The sequence below is a fragment of the Bactrocera latifrons genome, unplaced genomic scaffold (genome assembly GCF_001853355.1).
Source record: "Bactrocera latifrons isolate USDA-ARS-PBARC rearing strain unplaced genomic scaffold, ASM185335v1 scaffold_136, whole genome shotgun sequence".
Taxonomy (NCBI): Eukaryota; Metazoa; Arthropoda; class Insecta; order Diptera; family Tephritidae; genus Bactrocera; species Bactrocera latifrons.
In genome coordinates, this window is record NW_017534808.1 from 569,621 (window position 1) to 596,853 (window position 27,233).

Sequence of the window (27,233 nt, forward strand, 5' to 3'; positions counted from 1 at the left end):
AACAGTTTTCGGAATCGGAATCCAAGCAATTACATATATCTATATTTACTTGCACATATAGTATATAAAAGAAAGTCGTGTTAGTTATAATAACTCAAGAACAGTTGAACCGATTTGGCTGAAAATTGGTAGAGATGTTAGCTTAGAACAAAGGGTTTGATATACATAGTATACTTCTTATCTCTTTATATTAAAATTCAATAGAATTCAGAAATACAAAAATTATATTTCATAAGCCTGTGTTCAAAATATAATAATGTAAAATATTTTTTCCACGTTTTCCAATGATACTTTTAGAACGTATGTTACGAATAAAGCTGCATTAAATTGAATTTGAAAATGTTTATAATTAAAAATTATTTATTATATTATTGTTAGAAGTTAAAAAATGCTTATTCTTTTTCATATATGATTTCATTCATTCTTATACAGTCGGGAATTATTACTATTTTGAGGGAATTTGGTTATTTTAGCTAAATTACAGTTCTACTATATCTTAATTTAGTGCTTAGTATGGCGCTTTTATTTGGTTAATGGTGTTTTTGAGAGCGTCCGATCATACTTTTCTACGAACTCGTAATTTGTTTCGTATTAAGAAACGAACACGCATACCAAGTTTCATTAAGATACCTCAGTTTTTACCCAAGTTACAGCTTGTATAGTTAGACAGAGGAACGGAAGAATAGACAGTCATTCGGAATTCAAATCGCCTATACTTTAATAAGTTATATGCATACTCTCATGTACGAATTCAACTTGATAACTTTGTTGCTGCTTTCAAATGTATGTTTTCGACAAGAGCGCAAAAGCAAGCGATGCTGCATACTGCCACCACCACTTTATGTAGTATGCATATTCGTACATGACGCACTCGGCAAATGTCAACTAACATATCATAAGCGAATTTTCTCGAAACTATATAACCATATCATTCAAATTTTTTTGTCAGTATGTAGTAATGGTAAATTAATAAAATTCTCTACCTTTCTGGATATTATTTTAGTTTAACAGACAAAAATTGTTTACTTCATATCGTTAAACACCTTTGAAGATATTTCTCAAAAATTTGTTGATATAACATAACAGGTTAATTACATAGTCCCCCACTTAACATAGTAAAATATATTTTTTTGACAAAAAATTTTTTTTATCTAAGATTAATTTTTAGTAGCGTCATCTATGTAACAGGCCGGGGTATTTGCGATTCTTTGTTGTGTTAATTTCATCATCCACAGATAAAATATGGATATAATTAAAGGGTATGGTTTTAAAAAAGAAAGTTAGTAATAACAAGAAAAGAAAAAAACGTTAAATTCGATTGCATCGACAAATACGCTTCACAGGGTAACTATGTAACACCCTTCTGTTAGTAACTATGTGTTCAGATTGTATGGAAGCTATATGCTATAGTAATCCGATCTGAACAATTTTTTCGGAGATTATATTTTTCACCTTAAGCAGTAATCCATGCCAAATTACATGAAGATACCACGTCAAATGTGAAAGTTTTCCATACAAGCCCTTGATTCCGATCGTTCGGTTTGTATGGCAGCTCTATACTAAAGTAATCCGATCTTAACCATTTTTTCGGAGGTTACATTGTTGCCTTAAAAAATAATCTCTACCAAATTTCATAAATATATCTTGTCAAATGTGTAAGTTTCCCATACAAGAACGTGATTTCGATCATTCAGTTTGTATGGCAGCTATATGTGATAGTGGTCCGATATCGGCAGTTCCGACAAATGAGCAGCTTACTGAAGAGTAAATGCCGTTTGAAAAAATTTCAAAACGATATCTTAAAAACTGAGGGGCTAGTTCGTATATACACAGACAGATGGACATGGCTAAATCAGCTCAGCTCAACATACTGATCATATAAATATATACTTTATAGGGTCTCCGAAGTTTTCTTCTGACTCTTACAAACTTCAGCTACCCTGTTCAGGGTATAATAAACAATTTAAATGATCGCAAACACTCATGAAGCCATAAATAGCAACGTGCGTTAGAATAATAATATTATCTATTCCGCACTTTAGTTGAATATCTTTTGTTCTTCCCTTTTGTGGTGTTTGCCCTGATTTTCCGCTAACTGCTAGAGTTCTTTAAATTTAGACTACACTGAAAAATTTGTATGGGAGTTTCCCATATTTAAAATGTGAAGAGATTTAATATAAACACGACTACTGCCAAGAAAGAATTATTGTAATAATTAACTTGAATTATTTTCTTTATCGACCGATGCTTGTATAGTTATACTAAACATATAATTAATATTAATAATCCTGTCAAGTACAAAGGAATGTTTATAAATATACTGCAACAACAAAATGCATACTTGGCATAACAAAGAGCTGGAAATCAAAGAACAAAAGTTAAGCTACCTGCGAAACGATTGCACAATACTTTCGACGGCTTGTAAACAGGTACAAAACGAAGGGCGTACTCACAGGTATGAGCAGGTGCAAAACAACTTTAATTGTCTGAAGGTCAAGTAATCAGTATAAAGCAGCCGGTGCAACTCTGAAATATTCATTACAGTTCTAACAGTCGTTGTGTACTCATCACGGTCGCACAGTTTTGGTTTAGCTCTTGTGCACTTTATTAACTTCAAAAATTCAAATTTGTATTATGGATACTAAGCAAAATACTGGCGCACTTGCAGTTCTGGCAAAATTGGCGAAGAAAGTTATTGTTTGCAATACACATGAGACACCCGAAACGCCGAGGCCTACAATTCAACGCATTTATATGCAAGATGAGTGCGAGTACACGACGACACCAACCACAGCCTTCAAGTGCACCAAAGGCAGACGACTTAACTTTAACGATTCAAAACTATTGGAAGAACTATACGAAGAAGATGAGAGCGACTACGACGATGATGAAACCACGCCAAAACGAGGTCGAATCAGTTTACAGAGTCTTGGACAAATATTTTGTGAGTGGACGCTTTTTGGTTTTGATCAAACGAAAGATGGCAGAAAAACGGCGAAAGAGGAAAAGGAGCAGCGGTTCGATAAGACAAACGATTTTATGAGTTTTAAACAAGAGCCCCTAACTACGTAATTTAAATTTGCCATTTGCATTCACAGTGCAAACTAGCGAGTAGTTTTTTATAAGAGATGTTAGCTTTCTGATGTATTTAACTTATGTGGGGGAATAATGTGAGCTTTCATATATAAATTTTGTTGACAATTTGTTCTTAAATTATTACTTGTTTATATTTTTATAATTACGCTTAACGTAAAAAAGGTAAATAATATGTAAAAGGAAGGAACAATGTAAATATTGTACATACGTTTCCGTTTAATAAAATAAATTTGTACCTATATTGGGCGATAGAAGATTAAGAAAGAAGATAGATTAATAATTATTGATAAAAGCATAAAAAGAAAATTTAATATATTTGTGTTTTGCATTTATTATATTATATAAGGTAGTCGAAAATGTTTTTTCGTATTTTGTCAATAGATGTCGTTGCAGTCGCATATCTTCAATGCTACTATTAACATTGTGTCTTACCATATAGTATGGAAAGCTGAAGTTTTGAGCATCATTCAGGAAATTGAAAAAACTTACAGCTGCTCTAAATTGAGTAGAAGAAGTCCGAAGTCTTAAGGTTTGATCAATATTAGTCAGCAGTAGCTGTACCTCCAGTTTTGCTCAGTCGATGATAACACTTTCTGGTATTCAAAAATATACATATGTTGAAAAATTTCTAATGAAAGTGTGATAATTTTGCAAAAAAATGAAAAGCTGTGTAAGTAACACCGAGTCCTTTAATAGCACCCCTGAAATTTTGAAACATTATGTTAGAGAGGCTACGCCTGGCGGCTGTTTCTTCGCTCACATACCGACGAGGTATATATATTTTTTGGCGCGCCTAGACGCAGTGTGATTTTGCACGGATGGGTCAAAGTAGAAGTTAAGGTTTGGAGGGGAAGTCTTCTGTAGGGAGTTCTCTTTCAAGCCTATCTTAGTCTTCCGGTATACTGCAGTGGTTTTTAGGCAGCAGAAGCTGCTACAAGTATTACAATAGCAGTAGTCTTACTTCTACGGAATTCATCTTCTTTCACTCCGACAGCAGAGCGGTAATATTAGATTTAACATCATAAATTTTGCGCTCAAAGTTAGTCAAGGAATGTCTGTCCACAGAGGATTTCGAGGAGCTACTCCGTGAATTGATTAGGTGCCTGATCATAGCAAGACGGAGTATTCGCACCCTGCTCACATTGGAGTGGGAACGAGTTGGATCTCAGTTGTCATCTTGCGCTCTGGCATTGCAACTGTAGGAGTTATTACTGGAAGGCATTCATGATGCAATGCTAAATATTCGGTATATAGAAGAACTTGACATGGAAGTATACAGGCACTCTCTCACCTTGATCGTCGTACCTTTGGCGAATCAAGGGCTACTTAGACGAAACTAACATTGACCAGTCGCGCTTTGTCGATTTATGGAGTTTTAGTGAAATTCTCTACTCACATCGCATCTAAGCTGTAACAAGTAAGCTAAAAACAGGTGTGATGTTAAAATTTCTAGGTAAGTACTTTTATTTTATTTCGAGGGATTTTATAAAAAGGCGCAACCTTTTCAAATAAAGAAGAAAATCGAGTTACAAAATATTCTCTCTAATGCATAAAGAGGCCGAATTTACTAAGCAAATTGAATTTTCTCGTAAAAAAGTATATAAGAGAATCAAATCATGTATGCAGATTTTTCAAGTATTGGCAAAAGGCAAGATTCGGGAGCCAAGACCACATAAAACGGTTGCGCATACAGACCGTGCTTTAGTAAGGATCGGCAAAAATGATCTATTTAAATCATAACAGCAGGTATTATCTGATATTACCAATCAATGGGCTTGGAAATTTCCTCTAGACTTGTTAGAAGACGTCTGAAACAGGCAAAGTTGTTCGAACGAATTAAAAAAAAACCACACCTTTTAAAAAAAATATCTCAAAACGACTGATCTTCGCCAAGGCTCATCAAAAGAAAATTTTACATTTTTGAAAAAATATTATATATTGTGGAGTGGCGAAGGTTAACATGATAAGACCAGATGGCAGAACATTTGAACATCGTCCTAAGTGCCAAGGATATATTACAATCCTAAGTACTATCAGAAGACGACAAAGTATAGGGGCGGAAATATTAAGGTTTGGGGAGCATTTTATTGGAACGGTGGACAATATGTCCGCTCGCAATCAATGAATCAATGGAAAAATGAATAAATTTCAGTACTTGCACATTTTAAAAAACCATATGAAACCATATGCATATGAATTTATGCAAGAAGATCCCAAACAAGGCTCGAAGCTAGTAATAAAATTGGTTTTCTTGGATATTTTGGATTGGCCAGCGCAAAGTCCCGACTTTAGTTCAGTTGAAAACGTTTGAAATGAAGTGAAGGCAGAAATTGCAAAGGTTAATTATAAAAATATGCACCATCTCTGGTCTATCGTTAAAAAAGCTTGATACGCTATACCTAAAGCTAAATGTCAGAATCCCGTGGACAGTATGGGTCGCAGGTGTGCAGTAGTCGTTAAAAATAAAAGTTGCAGCACACAATATTAACAATAAAAACGTTTGTGTAGAACACAATTTATAAAAATAAAATATCAACTAAATTGTCCATATTTTTTTAGGTTGCGCCATTTATGTGTCCAACTCATTCTACCAAAGTTTTCGCATTTTGATACTGTAACACAAGAAAGAAGCTATTACTTGATCCGAAGATTTTTTTTCTGGGTATTAGAAATTTCATGGCGTCCTTATACGAGTATATCTGTGTATAAAAAATGAAAATAAATAAATGGTTACAGAGAAAATGCATGGATTTATCGAGAAAGCAATGAAAACGAATTGCTCTAGGTGAAGTGAAGTGAAAAAATATATTGGGAAAAGATTGCTTGAAAGTTGAGGAAAAGTTGCAGTCAAAAAGTTTCTGTGGGGCAGTAAGCCGAAAGCGAGTTGAATGAAAGCGTTAAAAGGAAGGTGAATAAGCTGGGCAAGTAGCTTTGATACAAGCAGCTGATTGAAGGCAGAAAGAAAGAAAGAATTGAAAGGTAGCAGTAAAAGGAAGCATGGCGAATTAATAGTCAGTTATATGGAGTAAAAAAGGCACGCTAACGAAAGACCACGACTAAAGCCGAAATGCATGCTGAAATATATTTTAAATCTTGCACATGCGATGAGAGCAGACAAAAAATACCTGACAACCTGACTATTAAGACTGCAACGGCCAGCGCAAGCAAAGCGAGTCAAGCAGCTAAAGGAAGCTATAGCTATAGTGAATGCATTTACATACATACTATAAATGGTTATATTTATATGTAAATGTGCATACATAGGATATAACCGTATGTAAATGTGCAAATATGCATGCAAAGGTGTGCACGCGCATATTTGAGGCACGTTGCAAGCGCATGGAAATGTAAACATGCTTTCCAAAGGATTACGCTTAACTACGCACCACTGGAGAATTATACGAGTACAGTTAACATAATGCGATGTATGGACAGCGATACAAAGGTAGGCAGATGCAACGTGTAGTTCGACTACGGCGAAACATACATACAGCTGAACTCACGGTCGGCCGCAGTTTGCTGTAAATTTAAAGGAAGCTTTTGTTGCCTCACTCACATACTCATGTTGTTGGTTACCGCTTTGCCAACTGTGATAATGAGCGGCTTTGTTTATTTACTCTAATTTACCAGCGTTCACACATCTGCGTTGCCTTACAAGCATACACATGTACACCATTTTTTACATGTAGATATATAGACGTACTTGCTGCAATGCCAACATTTAGTAGGTCAGTATTTGTGCGGCATTCAAGCGCTTAACGCTGTAGGCGTTGCTTGAAAATTTGCTTAACACATAAGCGCTGTGGCAAGTAATGTAAATGCAATGAAAAAAGTGGGTTAAAAATTCAAAAGCGAAAAAGTGTTGCAATGAATTTTAAATCAAAGTCAAATAAGGCGACTATTGCAGAGCAGGCGTGGTGTTTAAAAAACGCTGACAAATATGGCTATATATAGCTCCAGCATGCCTGAGGCAAATTGTTCCCCGTTTTTGATTTTTACGCATTTTTGCAAAAGAAGACGACGAGCTCAATAATTACTGTACTCTCGCAGCCGCTGTGACTGCTAAAAATGCGGGTTGCGTATACGACATGTACAACTGGCGAGTTTTTCGTATAAATAGTCGAAATGCAGTGACATATTGCGGGTGTTTGCAAACGCCTAACGCATTATGTCTGCAGCACACATTCATATATTTGTCGCATGACACTGAATATGCAAACATTTTAACTGTCAGTCACTGCTTCATGTGAACGCCACTGGGTCAGTGCCATGGGCAGTTGCCTTTGAGTAGAAATAGTTTGGTTTTCATACATATCCTCTCCAATGAACTATTTAGTGGAAAAGATAGTTATAGCGAACACATTATGGACAAACAATCCATATGACCTGATTTATCCTGAAGCAATTTTCCAAAGTCGGTGAGTGTGTTGGAATGAAGTTCTGTGTACTGAATATGTGTTTGGGATTTGTATAAATTTCGAAACGAAACGGAGATTCAAAATAAACCGAATATTTTTCGCTTCGTAGTATAAAATAATACAAAATACGTTCTTATATACGCCTCTCCAAGTATGAGCTCTTCATTGTAATGACAAGGTCCCCCGCCTTTCAGTTTTCTATTTGTCTCATTGTCAGCTAGAAAATGGCGCTTCAAACTGTTTTGAAAAAATATCTAATTTTATTGAATTGAATGCTCTATAAAATGGTCTTGTAAGAGAAATTAACGGTTGAAGTTTAATTACTTTAAAGTAATTGATTTTTTTGCTAATAAATTTTATAACACGAGGAAAACATAAAAATATTTTAGTTGTAAAACTTATTTTTTTTTTTTTTAGGTATTTACGGCTTTACAAAATGATCATTCATAGAAAAATTTTCGCAATTTTTCCCACCTTAATATAAGTAAAATTTAAATATTGTATACTTGAGAACATTCTTAAACAGTTTTTAAGTTCATCCTAAAAACAGTTTCGGAGATACGAGTCTATTTTTAAGAGTTTTTTAACTTAGTGTAATCGGTTCCCCAAACCTTTAGCGCGGTTTTCAGAGATGGGGAAAATTTTTTTTTTGAAATGGCTTGCTGATAGACTTGAAGTTTTTCTTGTAGATATAATTGCCAGGTAATGGTCGAAATAATAACATTTTTATAAATCGACATTTTTTCTATTTTGTTTTGTAGATATTTGTTAAGCGCTATTTTGTTATATATTTTGAATTAATTCAATCATTACCAGCAATGCTTTGAGCTTAGGCAGAAAAAAATTTTCCTGGCAGCCAACTTGTTTCGGAGCTCTTCTTGGCAATGGGTTGAAGGAATTCATTTTTTTTTTTTTGTTTTACAAATATTATTATTTATCTACGAAATAAAATGCTTTTAAAAAAGTAGAGAAGTTTTTCTGACTTGCAAGTGGATATAAACTTTAAAACGGGCAAAGAAAAATTATCGTGTTTTAACTATTTTATATAGAGCGTTGATACTCTTAAAGTTGAAGTCACTGATTCCAAATTTCGGTAAAAAATTGCATTAATTTTGACTTGCTGTTAGATCGTACATTCATGACTGAAATGGCAAACTTATCTGAAGAAAAATATCAAAAAAGAAAAGAGCGGGAAAAATATGTCCCTCTTGGTCTACAGTTGGCTATAAATTGTAATAAACTGTAACCTGCTATCTATTTTAGTTGGCGAAACAAACTTTTTAGACACAGGTTCATTTTGAAAAAATTATAAAATTAAATTGAAATTTTTTTTCAAATAGAAGCAGATATTGCACATTGGAAAAAGCACTGTCTCATGAACCATATGTATCGCAATCCTCTCATATAAATTTTGATGACACCACTGTATATACAGCCACTTGCAGTTTTGCGAACAAATTTGTGTGCAGCATGGGATTTTTTGCCGTTACAACTGTGTAAATGCGTTGCACTTTGGCACTGTAATTCGGCAGTGCTTCGCAGCCAGTTTATTTACATGCAAATAAATTTCTGGGTCAAATATACGAACAGGTTGTAATATATATATATATGTAAGTTAAAAATGCATACACATATGTATGTATATATATACTTGTATGTGTGTTGCATTCAACAATGTGTAATTGCATGTTGCAGCATCTTTAGCACATATAAATCTCACTGCGACTGAGCTGCCACAATAAAATAACATGTGAGTATGAATATGTGAGTATGTATATACGTGAGCTCAACACATATGTACTATACTAATGTATACATATATGTAAGTAGCATGCCTACAAGCTATCAAGCCCATATGCACTTTGAACACCTGAATCCACACCCCGCGTAGTCGCGTGTCATTAAATCATGTTGATTCTGTGCTGCGCTTACGGACCAACTGTGTCTAAAGTTGTTTGTAAGATTGGCGCTGCACGGGAGCCACCACTTCAGCCTAGCACTATTATAATAACGGTGTGCTTAAGTATACATACATTCACTATAATATACATCTATACATGAACTTTTATATACACATACATATGTACTATATATACACTACATGAGCATATGTAGGTATGAACTTACCACTAATGCGCGAAGGGGTGTGTTTCCTTAACACAAATCGAAATTTCCCGCGGAAGCAGTTGTATACTCTCTTGGGTGTTAAGTGCAATAAAATTGTCTTGTATTTTGAGTTGTTAGCTGAAAGAGAAATTATTGTAAAATACTTAATACATTTCTTTAAAACAAACAATTGTGATAATATTATTTATGGTCTATTGAAAACAACATTATTTTTTGCATTCAAATTAAGGTTTCATTGAGCATAGTTGGAATGATTCGATTTAGCCCGATCATGCACTGTTTTATTCGATAACTAGTTGATAGTTTTATAAAGGTACTTTTGTATAAATTCTGTTTGTTGTTCTTTTAGCAGTTACTTAGTCCCCGCTTGAGGGGTACGGTTTAAGATGATTGCCATCGGAATCATTTTAGGGTAGGCTTCGGAAATGGTTTGTTAGGGAGAGAGGTGTTAGATGAATGTGGTTCGCAGGGTATGCAAAAAGGTAGATCGAGTTATGCGGAGACTCGTTTCACGCTGGAGATATGTAAATTTAGTATGTCGCGATCAGTTTGGAGAAGAAAGAGTTTAACCGGCTATAATTTTCTAAATGAAACGAGCCGATTCTTGGAAAAATTGAAGCTCTTCTTCTGCTATGGGTGTTGGTTTAATTTCAAGTACGTCAGTCACTGGGTGAGTGTCAATGAAGGTGATGGCCTCAAATTATTTAATGTCACTTCAAGAAGACGATTACTAATTTCTGCGAAAATATCAAAAAAAAAAAATAAATAAATAAAATAAAAAAAAAAAATTCTTGTAGAGGAGTGCATGAAGTTCGTAAATAAGGTTGTTGAGGATTTGTTGTACGAAAGTGAGAGGTTTCTTGCAAAGAAGAAGCAATAAAGATCGGAGATAAAGCTGTTTATTGTCGAACACATGTCATCTATTCCAATGCCGACGTCAATATACTTGTAGTACAAACATCTGAAGGTTAGGGAATGCCGTCTGATTTTTGAGAGATTTCGAAGTATAGCTCTAGCAAGGAGAGATTGCCAGAATTGACCCGGATTTTATCTAGAAAATGACTGTCATTCTGGCAATCTAACTCAATTTGGGTCGGTTAGTTTAGGGGTTTTAAAGTAGAAACCCTTATTCTTATTATTTTCCACTAGTAAAACCATTAAGCATAAACAAAAACACTAAACACTCGATGGCAGGAATGCCTTAGAACTTGAACGAGTAACTAAAGAAGTGCTTGACCTGACGTTCTTTGATAGAACAACTTGGATTAGCTGAAGCTGGTCACTTTTGGGAAAGTGCTTACCTCAGACGGTCGAATTTTTGATACTAGAGATCCGAGTTAAGATTTTGGTTATAGGGGATAGCTTTTGATATCCTGCCAATCCCACAAAATCTACAGAAAACCGTTCTTGATCGTTAATGGAATACTTGGGTTTCAGAAAACGTCCTTCGTCGATGTTCTAAGTTAATGTTTCAACTAAAACATGTATTTTTTCACTTTAGATTATCCTTTAAGGAGTTAACCTGCCAACGCGGACGCATCTTTTTCTGAGGGGTCACCGGAAATGGCGTCTTTTTTTTTTAAATTTCAAAATTTCTTAGTTAATAGTGTATGTTTGTAACAATAAAAATTTTGAATAAAATATTAAATTTTTTATATGAGAATAAAATTGTCGAAAAAGTGCGAGAAAACCCGTGTAACCCTTTAGTACGCCACCGTTTCTCTGGCTCATACCGATTTAGCCACGAACGTTTTAGCTTGACGTATTGAGCCAGTAAACACTGGATTCTGAAATCGGTAAATTTTCGCAGATAGAAATTCTGTCCATGGATTCTTTTTGCCTAAGTTTATGAAGGGCCCATACTTCGAGGTTCTTTTAATACACCGCCTTATTTTCATAATTCCAAATAGGTGTTTTTTCTTATTAAGCTATAGGGAAATCATGTTTATATGTTAGTAAGTCACAACGATTTTCACAATTTTTTGGAAATTTTGAATGATTGGCCTTTTAGAGCGTATCGAAATGGAGATCGGCAAAACCAAGCTTGCGTATGATTGGGAGTAATAGTATGACAACCATAAACATAAAAATGAAAATATCGAGTATTTCTCTTTGTTTTAGCTTGAGCAATACGAAGTTCAGTAATTACAAAACTGGCTCAGCAGTCTTTTTAGTATGAGATTTTATTTTTTCAGTGTGATATAGTGAAAACCGATCTCATTAAGCGTACTTCTCTCGCATTGGTAAATTAATTAACCACAAACAATTTAGAAATATAGCAATCATGACTCACGGAGAAAATACCTCACTTAACCTTTTCAAGCTGAGGTGTTACCTTAACCTCGACATTGACTATGCGCCTAAATGCGCGTTTTAAGAAATTCCATTTGACGCCGCCTATTTTCTCTTATCCGCCACTTCAGTCCGCAACACAATGACAGACCTTGCGCGTTCACGCTCGTCTAAGCGCAGGGAGGGCATTCTCAATGCCTCCATGAACGTCGAGCATTTGGCCCTCTCCCATGAGCCCTCGAAAGCATCTTAAATGCCGAGCACTTTGGCTATTGCCATTGGCAACTAACAAAAACGTAAACAAGTAGACGAAAATAAAATGGTGAAATAAAATGCAGAATCACTGGCGACGACGAAAGGAAGTCAGAAGACAATGGAAAAGAATCTGAAGTGCAGCTGCTGGCGACACAAACGTCAACACCCACGCATATGTATATATGCAGCCACACAAGCGTTTGGCACACGAATGGGAAAACAAACATATGTGAGTGCAACGGAGCAGCACAACGAGCAGTCTACTATACATGTGTGTGTGTGTGCACCGTGTGGATGATAATGCGTTTTTAAATATGTTTTTGGGTAATGGCTGCTGTGTGTGTTCGTCTGTATGTGAGGCAGTTGCATTAGCCAAATTGAAGTGCATCGAAACTGTTTACAGTTAAAGCGTATGGAAACAAGTAGAAGACTTGAAGGACTAGAAGGACTAGTAGCGAAATCAAGATAGAGTGTGAGTGAAATCAATTTGGTGTGTGAGTGAACCGAATGTTACACCAAAGCAAAGGTGACGACAGTAACTACGTTGCAACAATAACAACGATGGCATACACAAAGCGATAAAGGTTAAAACGAGATTTCGAAGATGTTTTTAGAATCCTGTGTGGGTGGTCTGGTGAGATTTCTTTTAAATTTTCTTTTAAAATAAATAGGAAAGTAGGTGGACATGTAGGGAAAATCGCTAGCCTGAAATACTTTGACTCTTTTCCTAAATAAAGACAATAACATAATAATAAGAGCTGGGTTTTACTCTTTAGTTTTTTATTATACTTGCAACATGTTCATATAGAAAATATTGGTGAGGTTGTCTGATATACAATGGAAATTCAGAGAAAATCCTTTCTTCATTGAAGTATATCTCAGTGTAAAATTGGGTTGAATCGGGTTAATACTTCCCTTGACGCCCATATAACTAATATAAAGATTTTTGAACTTCCTGGTGACTTTACACCTCATATTATATCGTTCAATATGTGAGGCATCTCAATAAAACTAAAATGATGTTGTTTTTTGTATATCGATGCATATTTGTGTTTAAAATGAATAAAGGTGGGTGAAAACTCGCCCTTGTGAGTGTACATTCTAGCTTCGGCCCTAGCAAGTTGCAAGAGTGCTGTTATATCATCTTATACAATTTATACAAATACATAATTTCTTCATATATCTTCCGACGGATTAAAATGTAAAATAGGAATACCAGCTGGCTTTTTCCGCAGTAACTCATACACAAAAAGCAGCTTAGAACTAAATCACTATAATTCAGTCTTACAATACGAAGGTGCCAAATGAGAATAATGCTCTAACCAGCTAGTCTTTAAACCTTTTATTTAACAAGCAAGCGGAAACTAAGGCTTTCGTAACGCCAAAATCTTACTGCTTTATGTCAAGCCAGCAAGCAATAATGAAACTTTTAGTAGGTAACTCGGTTAATATCAATCGGATGTATAGTCATATGGGGGCACAAGAAACGCAAAGGCTGAAGGAAATGAAAAGTTGCTTCACTCCAAACACAATTACCATAAGCTATGCAAGACCATTCATCTCCTTCAACGGATGTTTGAAGCAATAGCCCCTGGATCAAGTCTTGGAATTCTTGCAACACAGGGCATAATCAAATGTTACTAAGGGGTAGTATTAATGATGTACAGACCAAATAGGTCTGTGAATACAAAAAGGTATTTATTAATCTTGTAGAGATTATGGCAGATTATTATTAATACCGTTTTTCCCGATGTCTTTTTGAAGTCGGTTGGTAGCTTTATTGAAAACTATTCAACCGATCTTCAAGAAATTTTACGCAGGTCTTTGTGTTACAATTCTTAAAGACTTGGACGAAGAATTTCTTTCGATTACAACTATTTGAGAAAGAAATGTCATGAAATTTTCACTGAAATTTTAATTTATTTTTAAAAATGTCTTTTAACCCAGGAAACCCATCTAATCCCTTAAGTCATTTAAACATAACATAAAATAAACGTAAACAGTATTTCCTATTTTTAATCTTTCTCAAAACTATAAAATTTCCAATTTATTAACTTAAATCAGAAATGTATTCAAACCAATTTGCTATTTTTATTCCTTTCAGATCTTCAGTAAACGAGGCAGTTAAAATGTCAAAACAATTATGACAAACGCTACATAAAAACTATACAACCTACAACTTCCCCTAGTCTATATACTCCCTAATTGAATATTTCACAACAAAATACTCTATCCCAAGAAACATCGAAAATTTGTAAAAAAAAAATAATAACACCAAATAATATAAAAATATAAAACAAATTGAGGTTAGAAAAAGAAAAAATATTTGAAGAATAAAATAATTTTTGAAAAAAGTAAAAATTATATATAGCCGTTATCTACACATACTAGTTTATAAAAATTCTAGTCTAAATTAAAGCTAAACCCGCACATTTCAAGAAGTAGAGAAATTTGTGTTGTGAATCAAAGGTTCAAAGGTTAACTGCAGCGTCGCCGCCATGGGTAAGAAGAGTTCCAAATTGAAGCAAGACACCATCGATCGTCTGACGACTGACACATATTGTAAGTATTAATGAAACTATTCATAGCAATACTAGCAGATTATAGTAAAACTTGCGCAATATTTGTTTCAAAATTTCACTTTTAAAGCAAAATCAATAGCTTTATCTATAAATAGTTTATGGTATATATATTAACAACCTTTTCCCCTTTCACATTTCAATTGAATGCGTTTTCCGTGGCTCTTGGCCTTCGCTTAACCACCACTTAATGCAAATGTCAAATGTCCCCTCTGTCAGTGTTAATTATAGCTGATTTAATTGTTATTTTCCAGCAGGTGGACATGACGGTTGTGTAATTAAATAAATATGCAGCTGAAGCTGAACTTTTTGCATTGATGCTTTGAGCTTGTGTTTGAGTTTGTGTGGCGGTTTTTTGTTTCATTCGCCGAAATGTTAAATATTTTTGCAATTGCAAGATAATGTTTGGTTTATTTAAAGTGAATTCATGTGATCAAATTATGTAATTAACGTGCTATAAAAACCCGTTATCAAATTGTGTGAAAAGAATAATAATCAATAAATGGAAAATAACATTTGCAAGTGAAATGTTTTTTTAGATTGCAAAATAATTGCCCGCAGATTGATAAATAACTGTGCCAATCTACTATTTAAATAATTTGTATTTTGTTTCGTGTTATTTAATTTATTAAAGATTGAATTGAAAAAAAGGACTACGGGAAATATAAATTACAGAAATTTTTTTGTGCAAGTAGAAATAATTTTCGCCACTTATAATACACTCGTCCATGAAGTGCTGTCTGAGAAAGATAGTAAAATTGAAACTATATACTTAACTAATGTTTCACAGAAAAGTAAGTGGAATTCTTTGATTTATATATATACATGTTTACTTAAATCTCGTAAACGATCTAAAAATTAATCGGTATCAAAATTTATCGATAATTAAATATCGATTATTAAATATATCGATAATTATGAAACGTAATTTTTGCAAAAATAAATAAATAGGAATTAACGACTTTGGAACATTCAATGCCGTTTTCCATTTGTTTGTCCAATTTCCAATTGTATAATTCGTAAATATGCTACAAATTTGTTTCTTTAAATGCATGATTATTTATCGAATTAAGCTTTTGTCTCAAAAATGGCAAAACGTGAGAAAAACTAAATTGTATGCCTGAACTATTAATATGCTACCACTTTTTTCCAGTTTTTTAACATCTGGAATTTTATCGATATTTATCGATAGAAACAAATTGTTCAACTTAGTATTTGGAATACTAATAACGTTTACTTTAAAAAGCACGAGCAATTTTAGAACATTTTTGCAAAAAGATTTAATTTTTGAAAATACTTCACATGATATTAATAATCGAATTAATACAAATATCGAGAAATATTAACCTTTGTAGAAAATGTAGGTAGATGTTGCAGAAATGACAACGAAAATGAATGAATGATTAAACAAAATTATATGCGGTTTTTGTACTCTTTTAACATGTTGCTACAAAGCATAATAGTTTGGGTCACCGAGATAGTTATAAAGGTATATTATATACATAATTTAATATGATGGCAAGATGAGCATAAATCCGGGTGAGTCTCTGACCATCTCTCTGTTCTTCCGTCCGTCCGAATATACATGCTGTAACTTGATTAAAAGATATTGTAATGAAGCTTTCTACAAAAAACTTTCTTGGCAGAACCCGAATGGTGAGCTCGTAGATGGGTGTTATTGAACAACTGCCTTGCTTACAAGGAGCAATCAATCGAAAACTTATAAAATACCTTAACTAAGTACTAATATAAGAAATAAAATTGGAACTGCAGAAGCTATTTTGAAATTTTGAAAAAAACGTCCGTGGGGCTCCATCTATTACATTTAGTATATATTTTCTAATTCACTAAAGTTATAATGATAAAAATAGAACTGGATGAGTCATTTGAGAATCTCTATCGACAGTGCGTGTATTAATGAAATCGATAACCTCATCCCCTCCGCTTATAACGGCTTTGTTAAAAATTAATAAGCATCAGAATCATAAAATTATAAACAAAAAATATAAAAGAGGGATTAATAGGATACGAAGTCAAAATAGACAATGGGTGTGGCACCTCCCAAATTTAGCTTAAAACCCATAGCTCAGAACCTACTGTACCGATTTCAACCGTTTTCGGTAGGTGATATTATCCTGACATTTCTATATTGCAGTGTGAAAATTTCCGAAATCAGATAACAACTGCCTATTTTCCTTGTAACCAATTTTAAATACCATAAGATTTTTTTACTTCCAAGAAACAATCTGTGTATCCAGGCAATATTTTTCATAAAAGTACAATGAATGCATTACATCCAACACTCAAGAATTGTCGAAATCGAATTATAACTTTTCAAGAATCCAGACGCCAATATGTATGCTCAAGTACGTAAGGTTGACTTTTTGGCGAAAATATCAGTCAATCTTTTAGATATTATATTGAAATTTCGAAAAATATTTTTTTGGTAATAATATTCCTTTGCATGTAAAACGGGTTTAATCGGTTCAATGCTTTCCTGAACCCCATATACTTAATTGAAAGATTTACAATGCACAGTTGACTTTATACCGTATATATTGCCCAATGTGGGAGTGTATTTTTCCAACAACAGGGTATCTTTGTATCTAAAATGTATGAAATCAGATGAAATCCCATATAACTGATAGTCAGTATTGGGAAACATCCTGATAACTTAGCTCTACATATACGTACATATGTTTTTACTCCTTAAATTTGCTAGAAAATAAGTTCTCAAGTCTACCTGAGCAAAGCCAAAAATTAATATAATCACTAATTCCATTTCTCTGACCCTAATATACCTTATTGAATGATTTTCGACTTTGCACCTGGCTTAAACTATTTAAGTTTGTAAAAATATGCGATATTGTAATGAAATTAATTGAACAGGTTTTCTTAAAATTTAGCAAATTAAATTAAAGCTTGTGTTAATATAAACGAACTTGATATTGTATCATATCCCTAATATAAAGAATTCCGTTGACTGATGTTTTTCACATTAACTCAATATATTAAATTCAGCCTCTTCGGTTGTTCTCATAATATCATAATAGGAATTAGTATTTTTAAGCACATTTTAAAAGCATTTTCTTAGCCTTTTCAAAATTCGCAAAAAAATACTCATTATGAAATCTATAATTAAAATTTCATAAATTATGTGCAAAACACAACTCATAAATATGCAATTTACATTCATTACGCAACTAACCGTAAATTCAAATGCACTAAAAGTCCGCAGGGACTTTTCATGAGCGCCACTAAGCTTTGCTGCAGGCAGCAAAATGCTCGCACAGTTCCGTAATCAATGGTGTGTAAAAAAATTAGTGCAATATAATTTACCAAAGCGAAACGGCGAATCGATAAAACTCGCTTGCGCCTGAATGTAGGCCACAACTATTCCCGCAATGCTTAACTATGTGTGTGTGTATGTATTTAGTAAAAGTTTCCAAAATACACAACATAACCGGACGCGCCGCTACAGCATGTTTCCCCTTCGCTTACAAGTGCCATATAGTTGGCAAATCATTTTCAATGCCTTGTCAAAATGCCCTTGAACGCGGCGTCGGCGGCGGCGATGTTCAAAAATTGTTGATATTCCTTTTCAATGTCATGCAAATATGCATGTAAGTGCGCAGTCATAAGTGCATATGCAAATGCACAATGTCGGCGCAAGTGCATCATAGTGGTATGCACACATTGCCACGTGGCAGCGCGTTATACGCGTACGTGTGTGTGTGTGTGTGTGCGGTTGGCCACTCATAATCGGCAAGTTCACTAAGAGGGCACGTTTCTTTGTTAGTTTGAATTACTTACTACAATATTCAAAAAGTATGCTCGATATTATATGTAAGGAGCTGCTTAAGTATGTGTTGCAACTAACGAAATTTTATATGTACGTCTATAGAAGTATATACATATATATATATGTGTGCGTAAGTTCAAGAAGTACTTGTGAACAATTAAAAGGGCACTACATGGCGCATACGTGACATTGATTCCTGCGAGCACAGCGAAGGCAGTGAAATTTCTTGAAAATTGAGCAAAAACATTGAATGGTGTATTGGGTTATAGAAAATCTTTGGTTGAGCACTGCGTGCAGGAAATGAAAAACTAAAAGTTAATGTAACCGTTTTTGACTGAAGATGTGTTTATAAAGTTTGGTTGTGTATAATGGGTTTTGCTCTATGGAGGTCACAAATTTATTATATTTTTTTAGAAAATTTTTAGTTTGATGCAGTTTGGGTTTTGCTCGTTATAAGCGAACAATCTAATATGAAGGCCGAAGATTATATTCACTCTAATTGCTTTGAATCAAGTTCGAAAAAACTTTTTTTCGAAAATTGTGAAAGCAGCACAAAATGGTAATTATTCCTACTATGACACCAAGTAATACCTGTAAAAGAAAAACGAAAACGTTAGCTTCAGTTGCACGGAAGCTTTAATATAATTTATGAATACAAAGGAGTTCTTACACTAACTTGATTTGGATTTGTCAGTTTGTATGGCAGTTACATTGTATAGTAGTTTGATCTGAACAGTTTTTTTTTGTAAATAACAGTATTGCGATATAAAATAATCCGTGCCAAATTTCTTGAAGAAATCTCGTGAATTAAAAGACTTATCAATACTTGGAATAAAATCGTTCTAGGAATAATTCGAAAAATTGCAACTCGATACTTAACTAATTAACTAAATTTCATTAACTATAGATAAGTTAATCGATAACAAAATGATCGATAATGAAATATCGATTATTAAATATATCGATTATTATTAAAAAAAGACTAGAAAGATTAAGAAATAGGTATTACGAGCATTTTATGACACTTTTCAATCGTTTAATTCATAAGGAAAGTTATATTCGTAGTTTGTATGGCAGCTAAATAATATAGTGACTCGATCCAAACAATTTCTTCGGCGATTACAACATTGCTTTAGCAAATAATCCATATAAAATTTCTAGTCAAATAAAAAACATTCTAAACGATTATATACAGTTAGGATTTTCAAAAAAAAAAAATCGATTTTTTTGCGTTTTCTTAATATATCTGAGTGTACACACACGAAATTTCAAGTTGATCCGACGAATATTTTCGAAGTTTTAGACACAAAAAAACTAACTACATGTAAAGTGCTTTCAAAGCTTTAAGCACTTTTCCTCAAAACGGTGTTTTCAAAGTCGGTAAGCAAGATTTCTCAGAAACGGCTAAACCGATCGGTCTGAAATTTTTACGCAAGCTTCTTAACTATATTTTTTAGTAATTAATCGAAGGATTTCTCCATCCGATGAAAATTTCTTATTTTTATAAACAATTAGAGACACGAATTTTGTTCGAAATTCGAACCTTTTGCTGTGTGTAGCCGCCATTTTGTCAAAATTTTTTGCTAATTCCTTCGATCAATCACTCGATTATTTATTATATTAATGAAACTTATTTGGTTTTTGCATTTTAGATGATCCAGTCCAGAGATATCGTGCTCACTGCAAGAGGCCTTTTTTGCGGCCCTCTGCAAAATTGGCAATATCAACGTTACATATAACTATTTTTGCCAATAAAAAATATGTGAATATAGTTTGAGGTTGTCATAATATACCTGCCAAGCTTCAAATCAATAAAATAAATAGTTTGCTTAAAAAAAATTCTTGCAAAATGCCTTTTTTCGACCTCCTAACTGTATATAACCTCTTAGTACAAAAAGAAAAACAAAAATGAACTCGATGGTTCAGTTTGTATGGCAATTTGATGCTATATCCGTAGTGGAGTGTTCCGAAAAATTTCTTCACACATCGTGGCGTTATTTTGGAAAATAATCTGTGTCAAATTTCGTAAAGTTAGCTCGTAAAACGAAGAAGTTTCGCATACAAGAACTTAAATTTTATCGTTCAAATTGTATGGCAACTATATGATATTTTGATCCGATATACAAATTGTAGCCATACTGCCATACTGCTGTAGTGACCCGATATAGGCAGTTCCAACAAATGGGTGGCTTCTTGGAGAGAAAAAAAGTGTGCAAAATTTCAGATCGATATCTCCAAAACAGAGCGATTACATTAAAGAGAAACGACGATTTAATGTGAGTGTTAAAAATTTCATTTCAAATTTCTGAACAAGCAATGCTAGTTTTAACACAGTTGTCGAGCAAGTGAACTAATGAAAAATATTTAGTCGAATTTTTACTTTTATTTAAAATTATAAAGTATTATTAAAGTTATTTTCAAAGTTAAGTGGCAGTTATAGTTAAGTCTAATATTAGGTGAATTGCATATTAATTGTAATTTCTAACTAAGACTTCCTCTTCCCCTCCATTCGTTATAAACGTTCTTACCCTATAAATATCCTTTTGCGGCAATAATAAATTCGAATCAAGTTAAGTATACCTTCTACAATGTTAATTAAGGTCCGCCATGTGGTATGAGTAACATTGCCCCCAGATGAGTCGCTTTGTAACCTTTACACAACTTACACAAAGTTTATTTTGTGGAAGTTTTTAATACAATTATTTAATTTTAAACACTTCGCTCGCGTGTCTGTATAATTCAAGTAATTTTAATAGCTCCGTCGAATAGAGGAGTGTTCAAACTAATTGCATATTTTGTTCACTCTTCGTGTTACTCACATAACTATCGCCGAACTGTTTCAAATCGCTTGAGTGGCATTGCGTGAGTGTGTACATTAGTGATAATAAGTGTTATGACATGCAAAGGCTGGGAAGCGCACACATATCGGCGCTTAAAATGTGAATAAGCGTAACTCAGTTTTCATAAAATAGAAACAACATTTTAATTTTATAACATACTGATATAACTTGGCAGCTGAAGCTTAAAAGTTTGTAAAATTTTGGTTATATTGTTTTGAATAACTAGGTGACATATGCATCGCATTGTAATTGAAATAGAAAGTGTCTAAATTATATATAGTAGTTCTCTTTGTCAAACTTAAGTTTTGAATCATTTAGGTTGTTAGAGCTTTGTATGCATTTAGTAAATAGTTGGCTTATAAACACTTTTTAGAAAAATTCTAACACCATTAAAAATTATTATATGGTTTTGTTGTCCAAAATTTGTTCTTCAACTAACGGTAACCGGTAACCTTTATAAAGCAGTACAAATTGAGTGAAAATTAATTGTATGCGAGTCAGCCTAATGTTATTTATACTTTATAGCCGAAATTTGACCGGCAAAGGTTAGAATCTTGTAGAAAATTTCATATTGGAATTTACAAATTATTTTTCTACAAATTGGAATTGTTCAAATCACCTTAAATGTTTTATTGACGAAAGTATTGGGTCTAACTACCATAACTCACACTATGCTGAAAGCGTGATCGCCTTTTGATATTCAGCTGTGTTAATTAGTATTTATTAATGAATTTAAGATAAATGGCAAGTTGAAGTTTACTAGCATAAGCTTTTTAAGAACATTATGTGATCGTCTACCTTCGTTTGAAAAACCAGAAATTTACTCTTGATAATTTCCAACATAGGCATAATATAACCCATAAACAATTTGATTAAAATCATGTTAGCTTATGAGAAATACAATTTCCGAAGGATTTGTTCAGATTGAACTACCATAGCATATAGTTGTCGTACCAACTTGTACCTTCTTGTAGGGTTTATTTTGTAGCTGTGAATAGTATTATAGCTTCTATGTGAGGGAAATTATCGTTTTTCCTTATTCTAATACTACTACTATCTTCTATATGATTTCTAACGTCATAGATATAAAGCTGTATGGTATTCCTTAGTATTTTAAGATATCCAAATTGATCCATATTATCTTCTATTTTTAGTTGTGGTCAAAGTCCAAGCCAGGAAAACGACCCCCAAACTTTTACGATCTTTTTGGTATATCTTGGATTGACTTCTTGGTTTTTTTCTTGATGTACAAATGGGAATAATGTGGTTTATTTCGGTTTCATTAGTAAAAATTAAAATTTTCCAAATATTTAAATCTTTTGACTTGTGGCTATGAGTGTATGCCAAACGTACTTTAATATTCTTTTTCGACAGTAGCATAAAAATGCCCACACGCCTAAACAAATTAGTTTCATTTAAACGTCTCCGCACTAGTCTACTTGACACGTTTCAGCCCAATTCTACATTGATTTCGATGTTTGTTGCGCGTGATAATACGAGTATGTAAGTATCAGCTTTACATCCTCTAAGAATTACTTTATCTTTACGGTGATTGCTTTGCGAGGCGGCGCATTACAAATTATGTTTTGAGATAACAGATTGCGGTCATTCTTGATACACAATTTTTCAGGAATATTTCACTATATTAACAATTTTTACTTGGTTTGTACCGTTTTCGAAAAGGTCTCAAATAATTCTTATTTTTTAACAGTATTTCACTTTGAAATTTAATTAAAATTTGTAATAAAATTAACCATTAGTTATAACTTTTCAATTAAGAGCGGTTATTTGTTAAATCAAACACAATCAATGACCGAAAACTATAAGTGCAATAAATCTCTGTCCATAGCTGTGTGATCGTGAAAGTAGACGACTCGCTATTCGCAATTCGCATTTCGACTTGAGATAATCCCACGATTATATACAGACTGAATGAAATCGAATGCGGAGTTTATAACATCGCATTGTAATCCTTTTATAAAGATAAGATAATCCTTGAGTCGAAAGAATACAGAAATCTTATGGCTTCATACTTTAAGGTCGTGCACTGATCGGCGCTTAGCAAACTTTATCGAATTAATGGTGAAAAAAAGAGGAATCCTTATACTGGTCATCATCACATAAGATCAGGATTATACTACCGTTTTCTATTTTTTCTTATGTATAATATAATAGTTCAACATTAATCATAAACGTCAGCTTTTACTTATTGTAGGAGATTGTGAGATTCCTGCAATGTTAGCTGTACAGTCGTTTAGATTTAATATTTTTTATAAAACCATAACTGCTTGATATGATATACCGACGATTGTAGCTTTGCGCAGTTTTGAGCGTATTATCAAAAGCAGCTTACATTAAGGCGTATTAAGAAGAGCTGTCTTATATGTATTGTTATATACATATCGACATAGTATAAAAACTGCTGAGCCCTAGCTCACATGAAGTCTTAACGATGCCAAATCCACTTGCATTGCATATATCGAATATATTTTTGCTGTGATTTTGGCAATCTGGAACCTTAAATTATGCACACATTTAACCCTCTTACATTGCACATACACGCACGCCATTATGACGGCACATAAAACATACATACTTATTCGGTAAACTGCCAAACAATTTCGTCGAATGCAAGGGGTTTCTTGTGAAGACACAAAATAAATTGGAAAATGTCTTCGAAGCGAGCAAGCAGACAAATCTCGTTATTTGCTGACATGCGCGCACACACACACATCGAAATCAATGCTGCAGCGTCTTTTTTACATGATTTTTTGTTTAAAGTGCTGACATGCACCATTACCACCACATAAAACTGGCGTGTAGACATTTATGCGGATGCGATTTTTCTTTAATTTTATTTCGCAGATAAATATAATTGTGCGTCATTTAGAAGTGCGCCATTGCAGTATACATGTGTGTAGGTATGTGTGTGCGCATATTTGGCATTTTCAACGACAGCTGCAGTGGCGAGGATAAAAAATTATTTGAAAATAGAACCACGGAATTATTTGCGTATGTCATGACGGTACTGTTGTTTTATGATTGGCTGTTGCAGCTGCGATGATACTAAAATAACACTTCTATTTATTTATTTATTAAATTAAATTAGATATTTTTGCATAACTCAGTTTGATGCATTTAGATATTTTAAGCTGTGCATCCGATTTTTTCCAGCAATTAGTGATCCAATCAGATAAATTCATGCTAATAAAACCATAAAAGATATTAAAAAAAAAATTTAATTTTCTGAATTTTGCAGAATTTTTAACTGATAAAAATATGATTAAAAAGCATTTTAAAACATTCAAAAAAACTTACGTCACATTAATTCTTGAATATTAATACATATGCCAATATATGTCTCATAGAGCGAGCTGATTTTTTTCCCCGTATACGGGATTTTTCCGTTTACTTTTCTATACATACTTACATTTGTTTAAAACTGAATCGATTATGTGTTGAATTAATACATATACAACCATTTTGTCTTTGTATGAAGTATGACCTCCATATGCCCATTAGTGTATACTTGCTGCTATCCGGTTGTTTTAAATTAAAGAAAAAGTTTAAAACAGAGTTTCCTGGCATTTTTGTTTTTATTATGAAATCATAGCTTCGAAATCGAAAATAAGAATGCTGCAGAAATGTTTTGAAGAGTCTACTTTATCATTATTACAAGAAGTTTTGTGGCACGAAGCATTCAAATAAGATTTTTAAATTATCAAATCTTACCTCTTGAAAGTCCTACATTCAAATCTGTTAATGAATCGTATGCTGCTCTAAAAATAAGCCGAAACTGAAAAAATAAAATTTTCTAATGTCTCTGAGGGCCAGTCCAACGGAGGGTTATTATAATTGGACGAAAATTTCAATTAAACGTTGATGAGAAACCTATTACGAAGCTGATAATTTAGATTTATTTCAAGATATGACAAAAATTTATTTTTTCGGCAGTTCGGGTAAAATTTGTCAGATTTTCTGTTTTTCTAAAGCTTAGGAGTAATCATTTTAGGATTTTGTGGAGATATTCTATACTTTCAAGATGTTTTTAGCAAACTGTGTTGATAGTAGTAACTCAAAGACTATAAGTGGTTATCTTATAGGAATAAGAGCGAGTTGAGACTACAATGCAGAGAGATAGAGAGACATTTTCATTGTAGAATGAATAGAATAGCTCTGCCTAAACTTCAGCTTTTAGCTTCGACTTCGAAATCACTGCATTGAATATCAAACAGAGCTACCTTTTATAAAGATATACCACTTTTAGCAAGTCCTCAATTCCGTTAACAAGGCAGCAGCACTGGACACAAAGTCACCCATATTAAGCTCCTCTTTATATAACCTAATATTGCATTAATGTAGTGTTTCATGGAAGTCCGTTTTCCTCCATAATATATTTTATCCCAGCTGATGAATTTTTGGACGGTCATTGGCCATCAGACAGCCATGATGAAGCTGAACAGGTTAAGAGTCGTGAATTGTAAACTTGTTTCAGTGAAAAGAAGGTACAATAATCTATTTTCTAGCGATTGCGTCTGGGTTTCGAGAAATGCATATCTTTATTCAGTAGTCTTCCAACTCTTCTAACTGACAAAAATATAATTATATACAAGAAAATGTTACGTTTTCAGCAAATCCGTAGGAAAGGATTGTTATAGTAAGACAAAATAATCAGGACTTCAATGGACGAGTAAATATTTCAAAATTTAATAGTTTAGTGTACTTTGACAGTTTTTTCTTTTCAACTTTTTAGTATAAATGAAGCTGAACAATGTGTTGTTTGAAAAATCGGAGCAATGAGTTCTGCTGGACGGGATTTGCTTATGATCATCACATATTGCTAGATTTATATATGCTTATATTTTTCAAGATTTATATATACTTAAGTGTGCATAATATAGTATAAATTTAATATAAAACTATTTTTCGATATCATTTATTTAGTTAATAAACACTCACTTTAAACAGTTCAATTTACTTAACATGTTTTGTTATTATACTATAAGTCCATATTAAAAAAAAAAAAAAAAAAAAAAAAAAAAAACATATGCATACCTAGTATATATAGAATTTATCAAATATATTTCATTTAAAAAGAAATAAAAATTTTAACGCTCTGTTGCCCTTCAACCCTTTAGTAACAATATTTTCCATATACAATTGCCGCCATTTCTCTCTACCACCATGGCGTATACGTAACATATTTGTTTTATTACCACCTCACCCACGCCAATACTTAACAAATTTCTGCAAGTGCTTTAAATTATTATATTCGCAATAACTCTTCAACTACCATGAGACTTAACTGCTTTCTAACTGTATTTTGTGGTTTTGTTGCCACAATGTTGTAACACAGTTATGCGCAAGCTTCTGCACGCATAAATATCCATATGCATAAATCTCTCAACCACACCACACAATGCCTTGGGGTGTAATGGTCGTCTTGGGTTTTAGAGATAACACGAACCAAAGAAACATATGGAAATTTAAAAAAATATGTAGCAATGAGTGATTGTAAAGTTGTTGTTATCATTTGTGTATTCTCTTGCCGAATATAATATGTTATTAGAACATTTATTAAAGCGCTGCCTGGAGGTCGGATGAGAAGATAAAAGCCAGGTATTTGTAAACTTTAAGTATATGTTTTTATGTGTGAAATTGGAAATTGTAAATATGTAAGCAAGAAAGGGTTAGTTCTAAAAATAAAGAACTGCTCTAAGCAAATAAAAAAAGCTCTTGTCCAATTTGCAAAATCGTTTTTTATGTAGATATAATATAAATAGTTGAAATGTGGTTAATTGTACTAAATTTGAAATCAGATATT

General features: G+C 33.2%; 1 protein-coding gene and 1 long non-coding RNA gene across 2 annotated transcripts in view; both read left to right on the forward strand.

Annotated features, from left to right (window-relative positions):
- LOC108965182 overlaps positions 1–14,450 on the forward strand; it is a 23,233-nt gene extending 8,783 nt beyond the window's left edge. Inside the window, exon 3 of the long non-coding RNA XR_001993097.1 lies at positions 14,293–14,450. This is a non-coding gene — a long non-coding RNA (uncharacterized LOC108965182). The remainder of the gene's footprint in view (positions 1–14,292) is intronic.
- Positions 14,451–14,535: 85 nt separating this feature from the next.
- Positions 14,536–27,233, forward strand: part of LOC108965176 (frequenin-1) — a 64,563-nt gene continuing 51,865 nt past the window's right edge. The window contains exon 1 of the mRNA XM_018927399.1: positions 14,536–14,750. Within this exon, the coding sequence (XP_018782944.1) occupies positions 14,687–14,750 (64 nt within the window). The 5' untranslated portion in view covers positions 14,536–14,686. The remainder of the gene's footprint in view (positions 14,751–27,233) is intronic.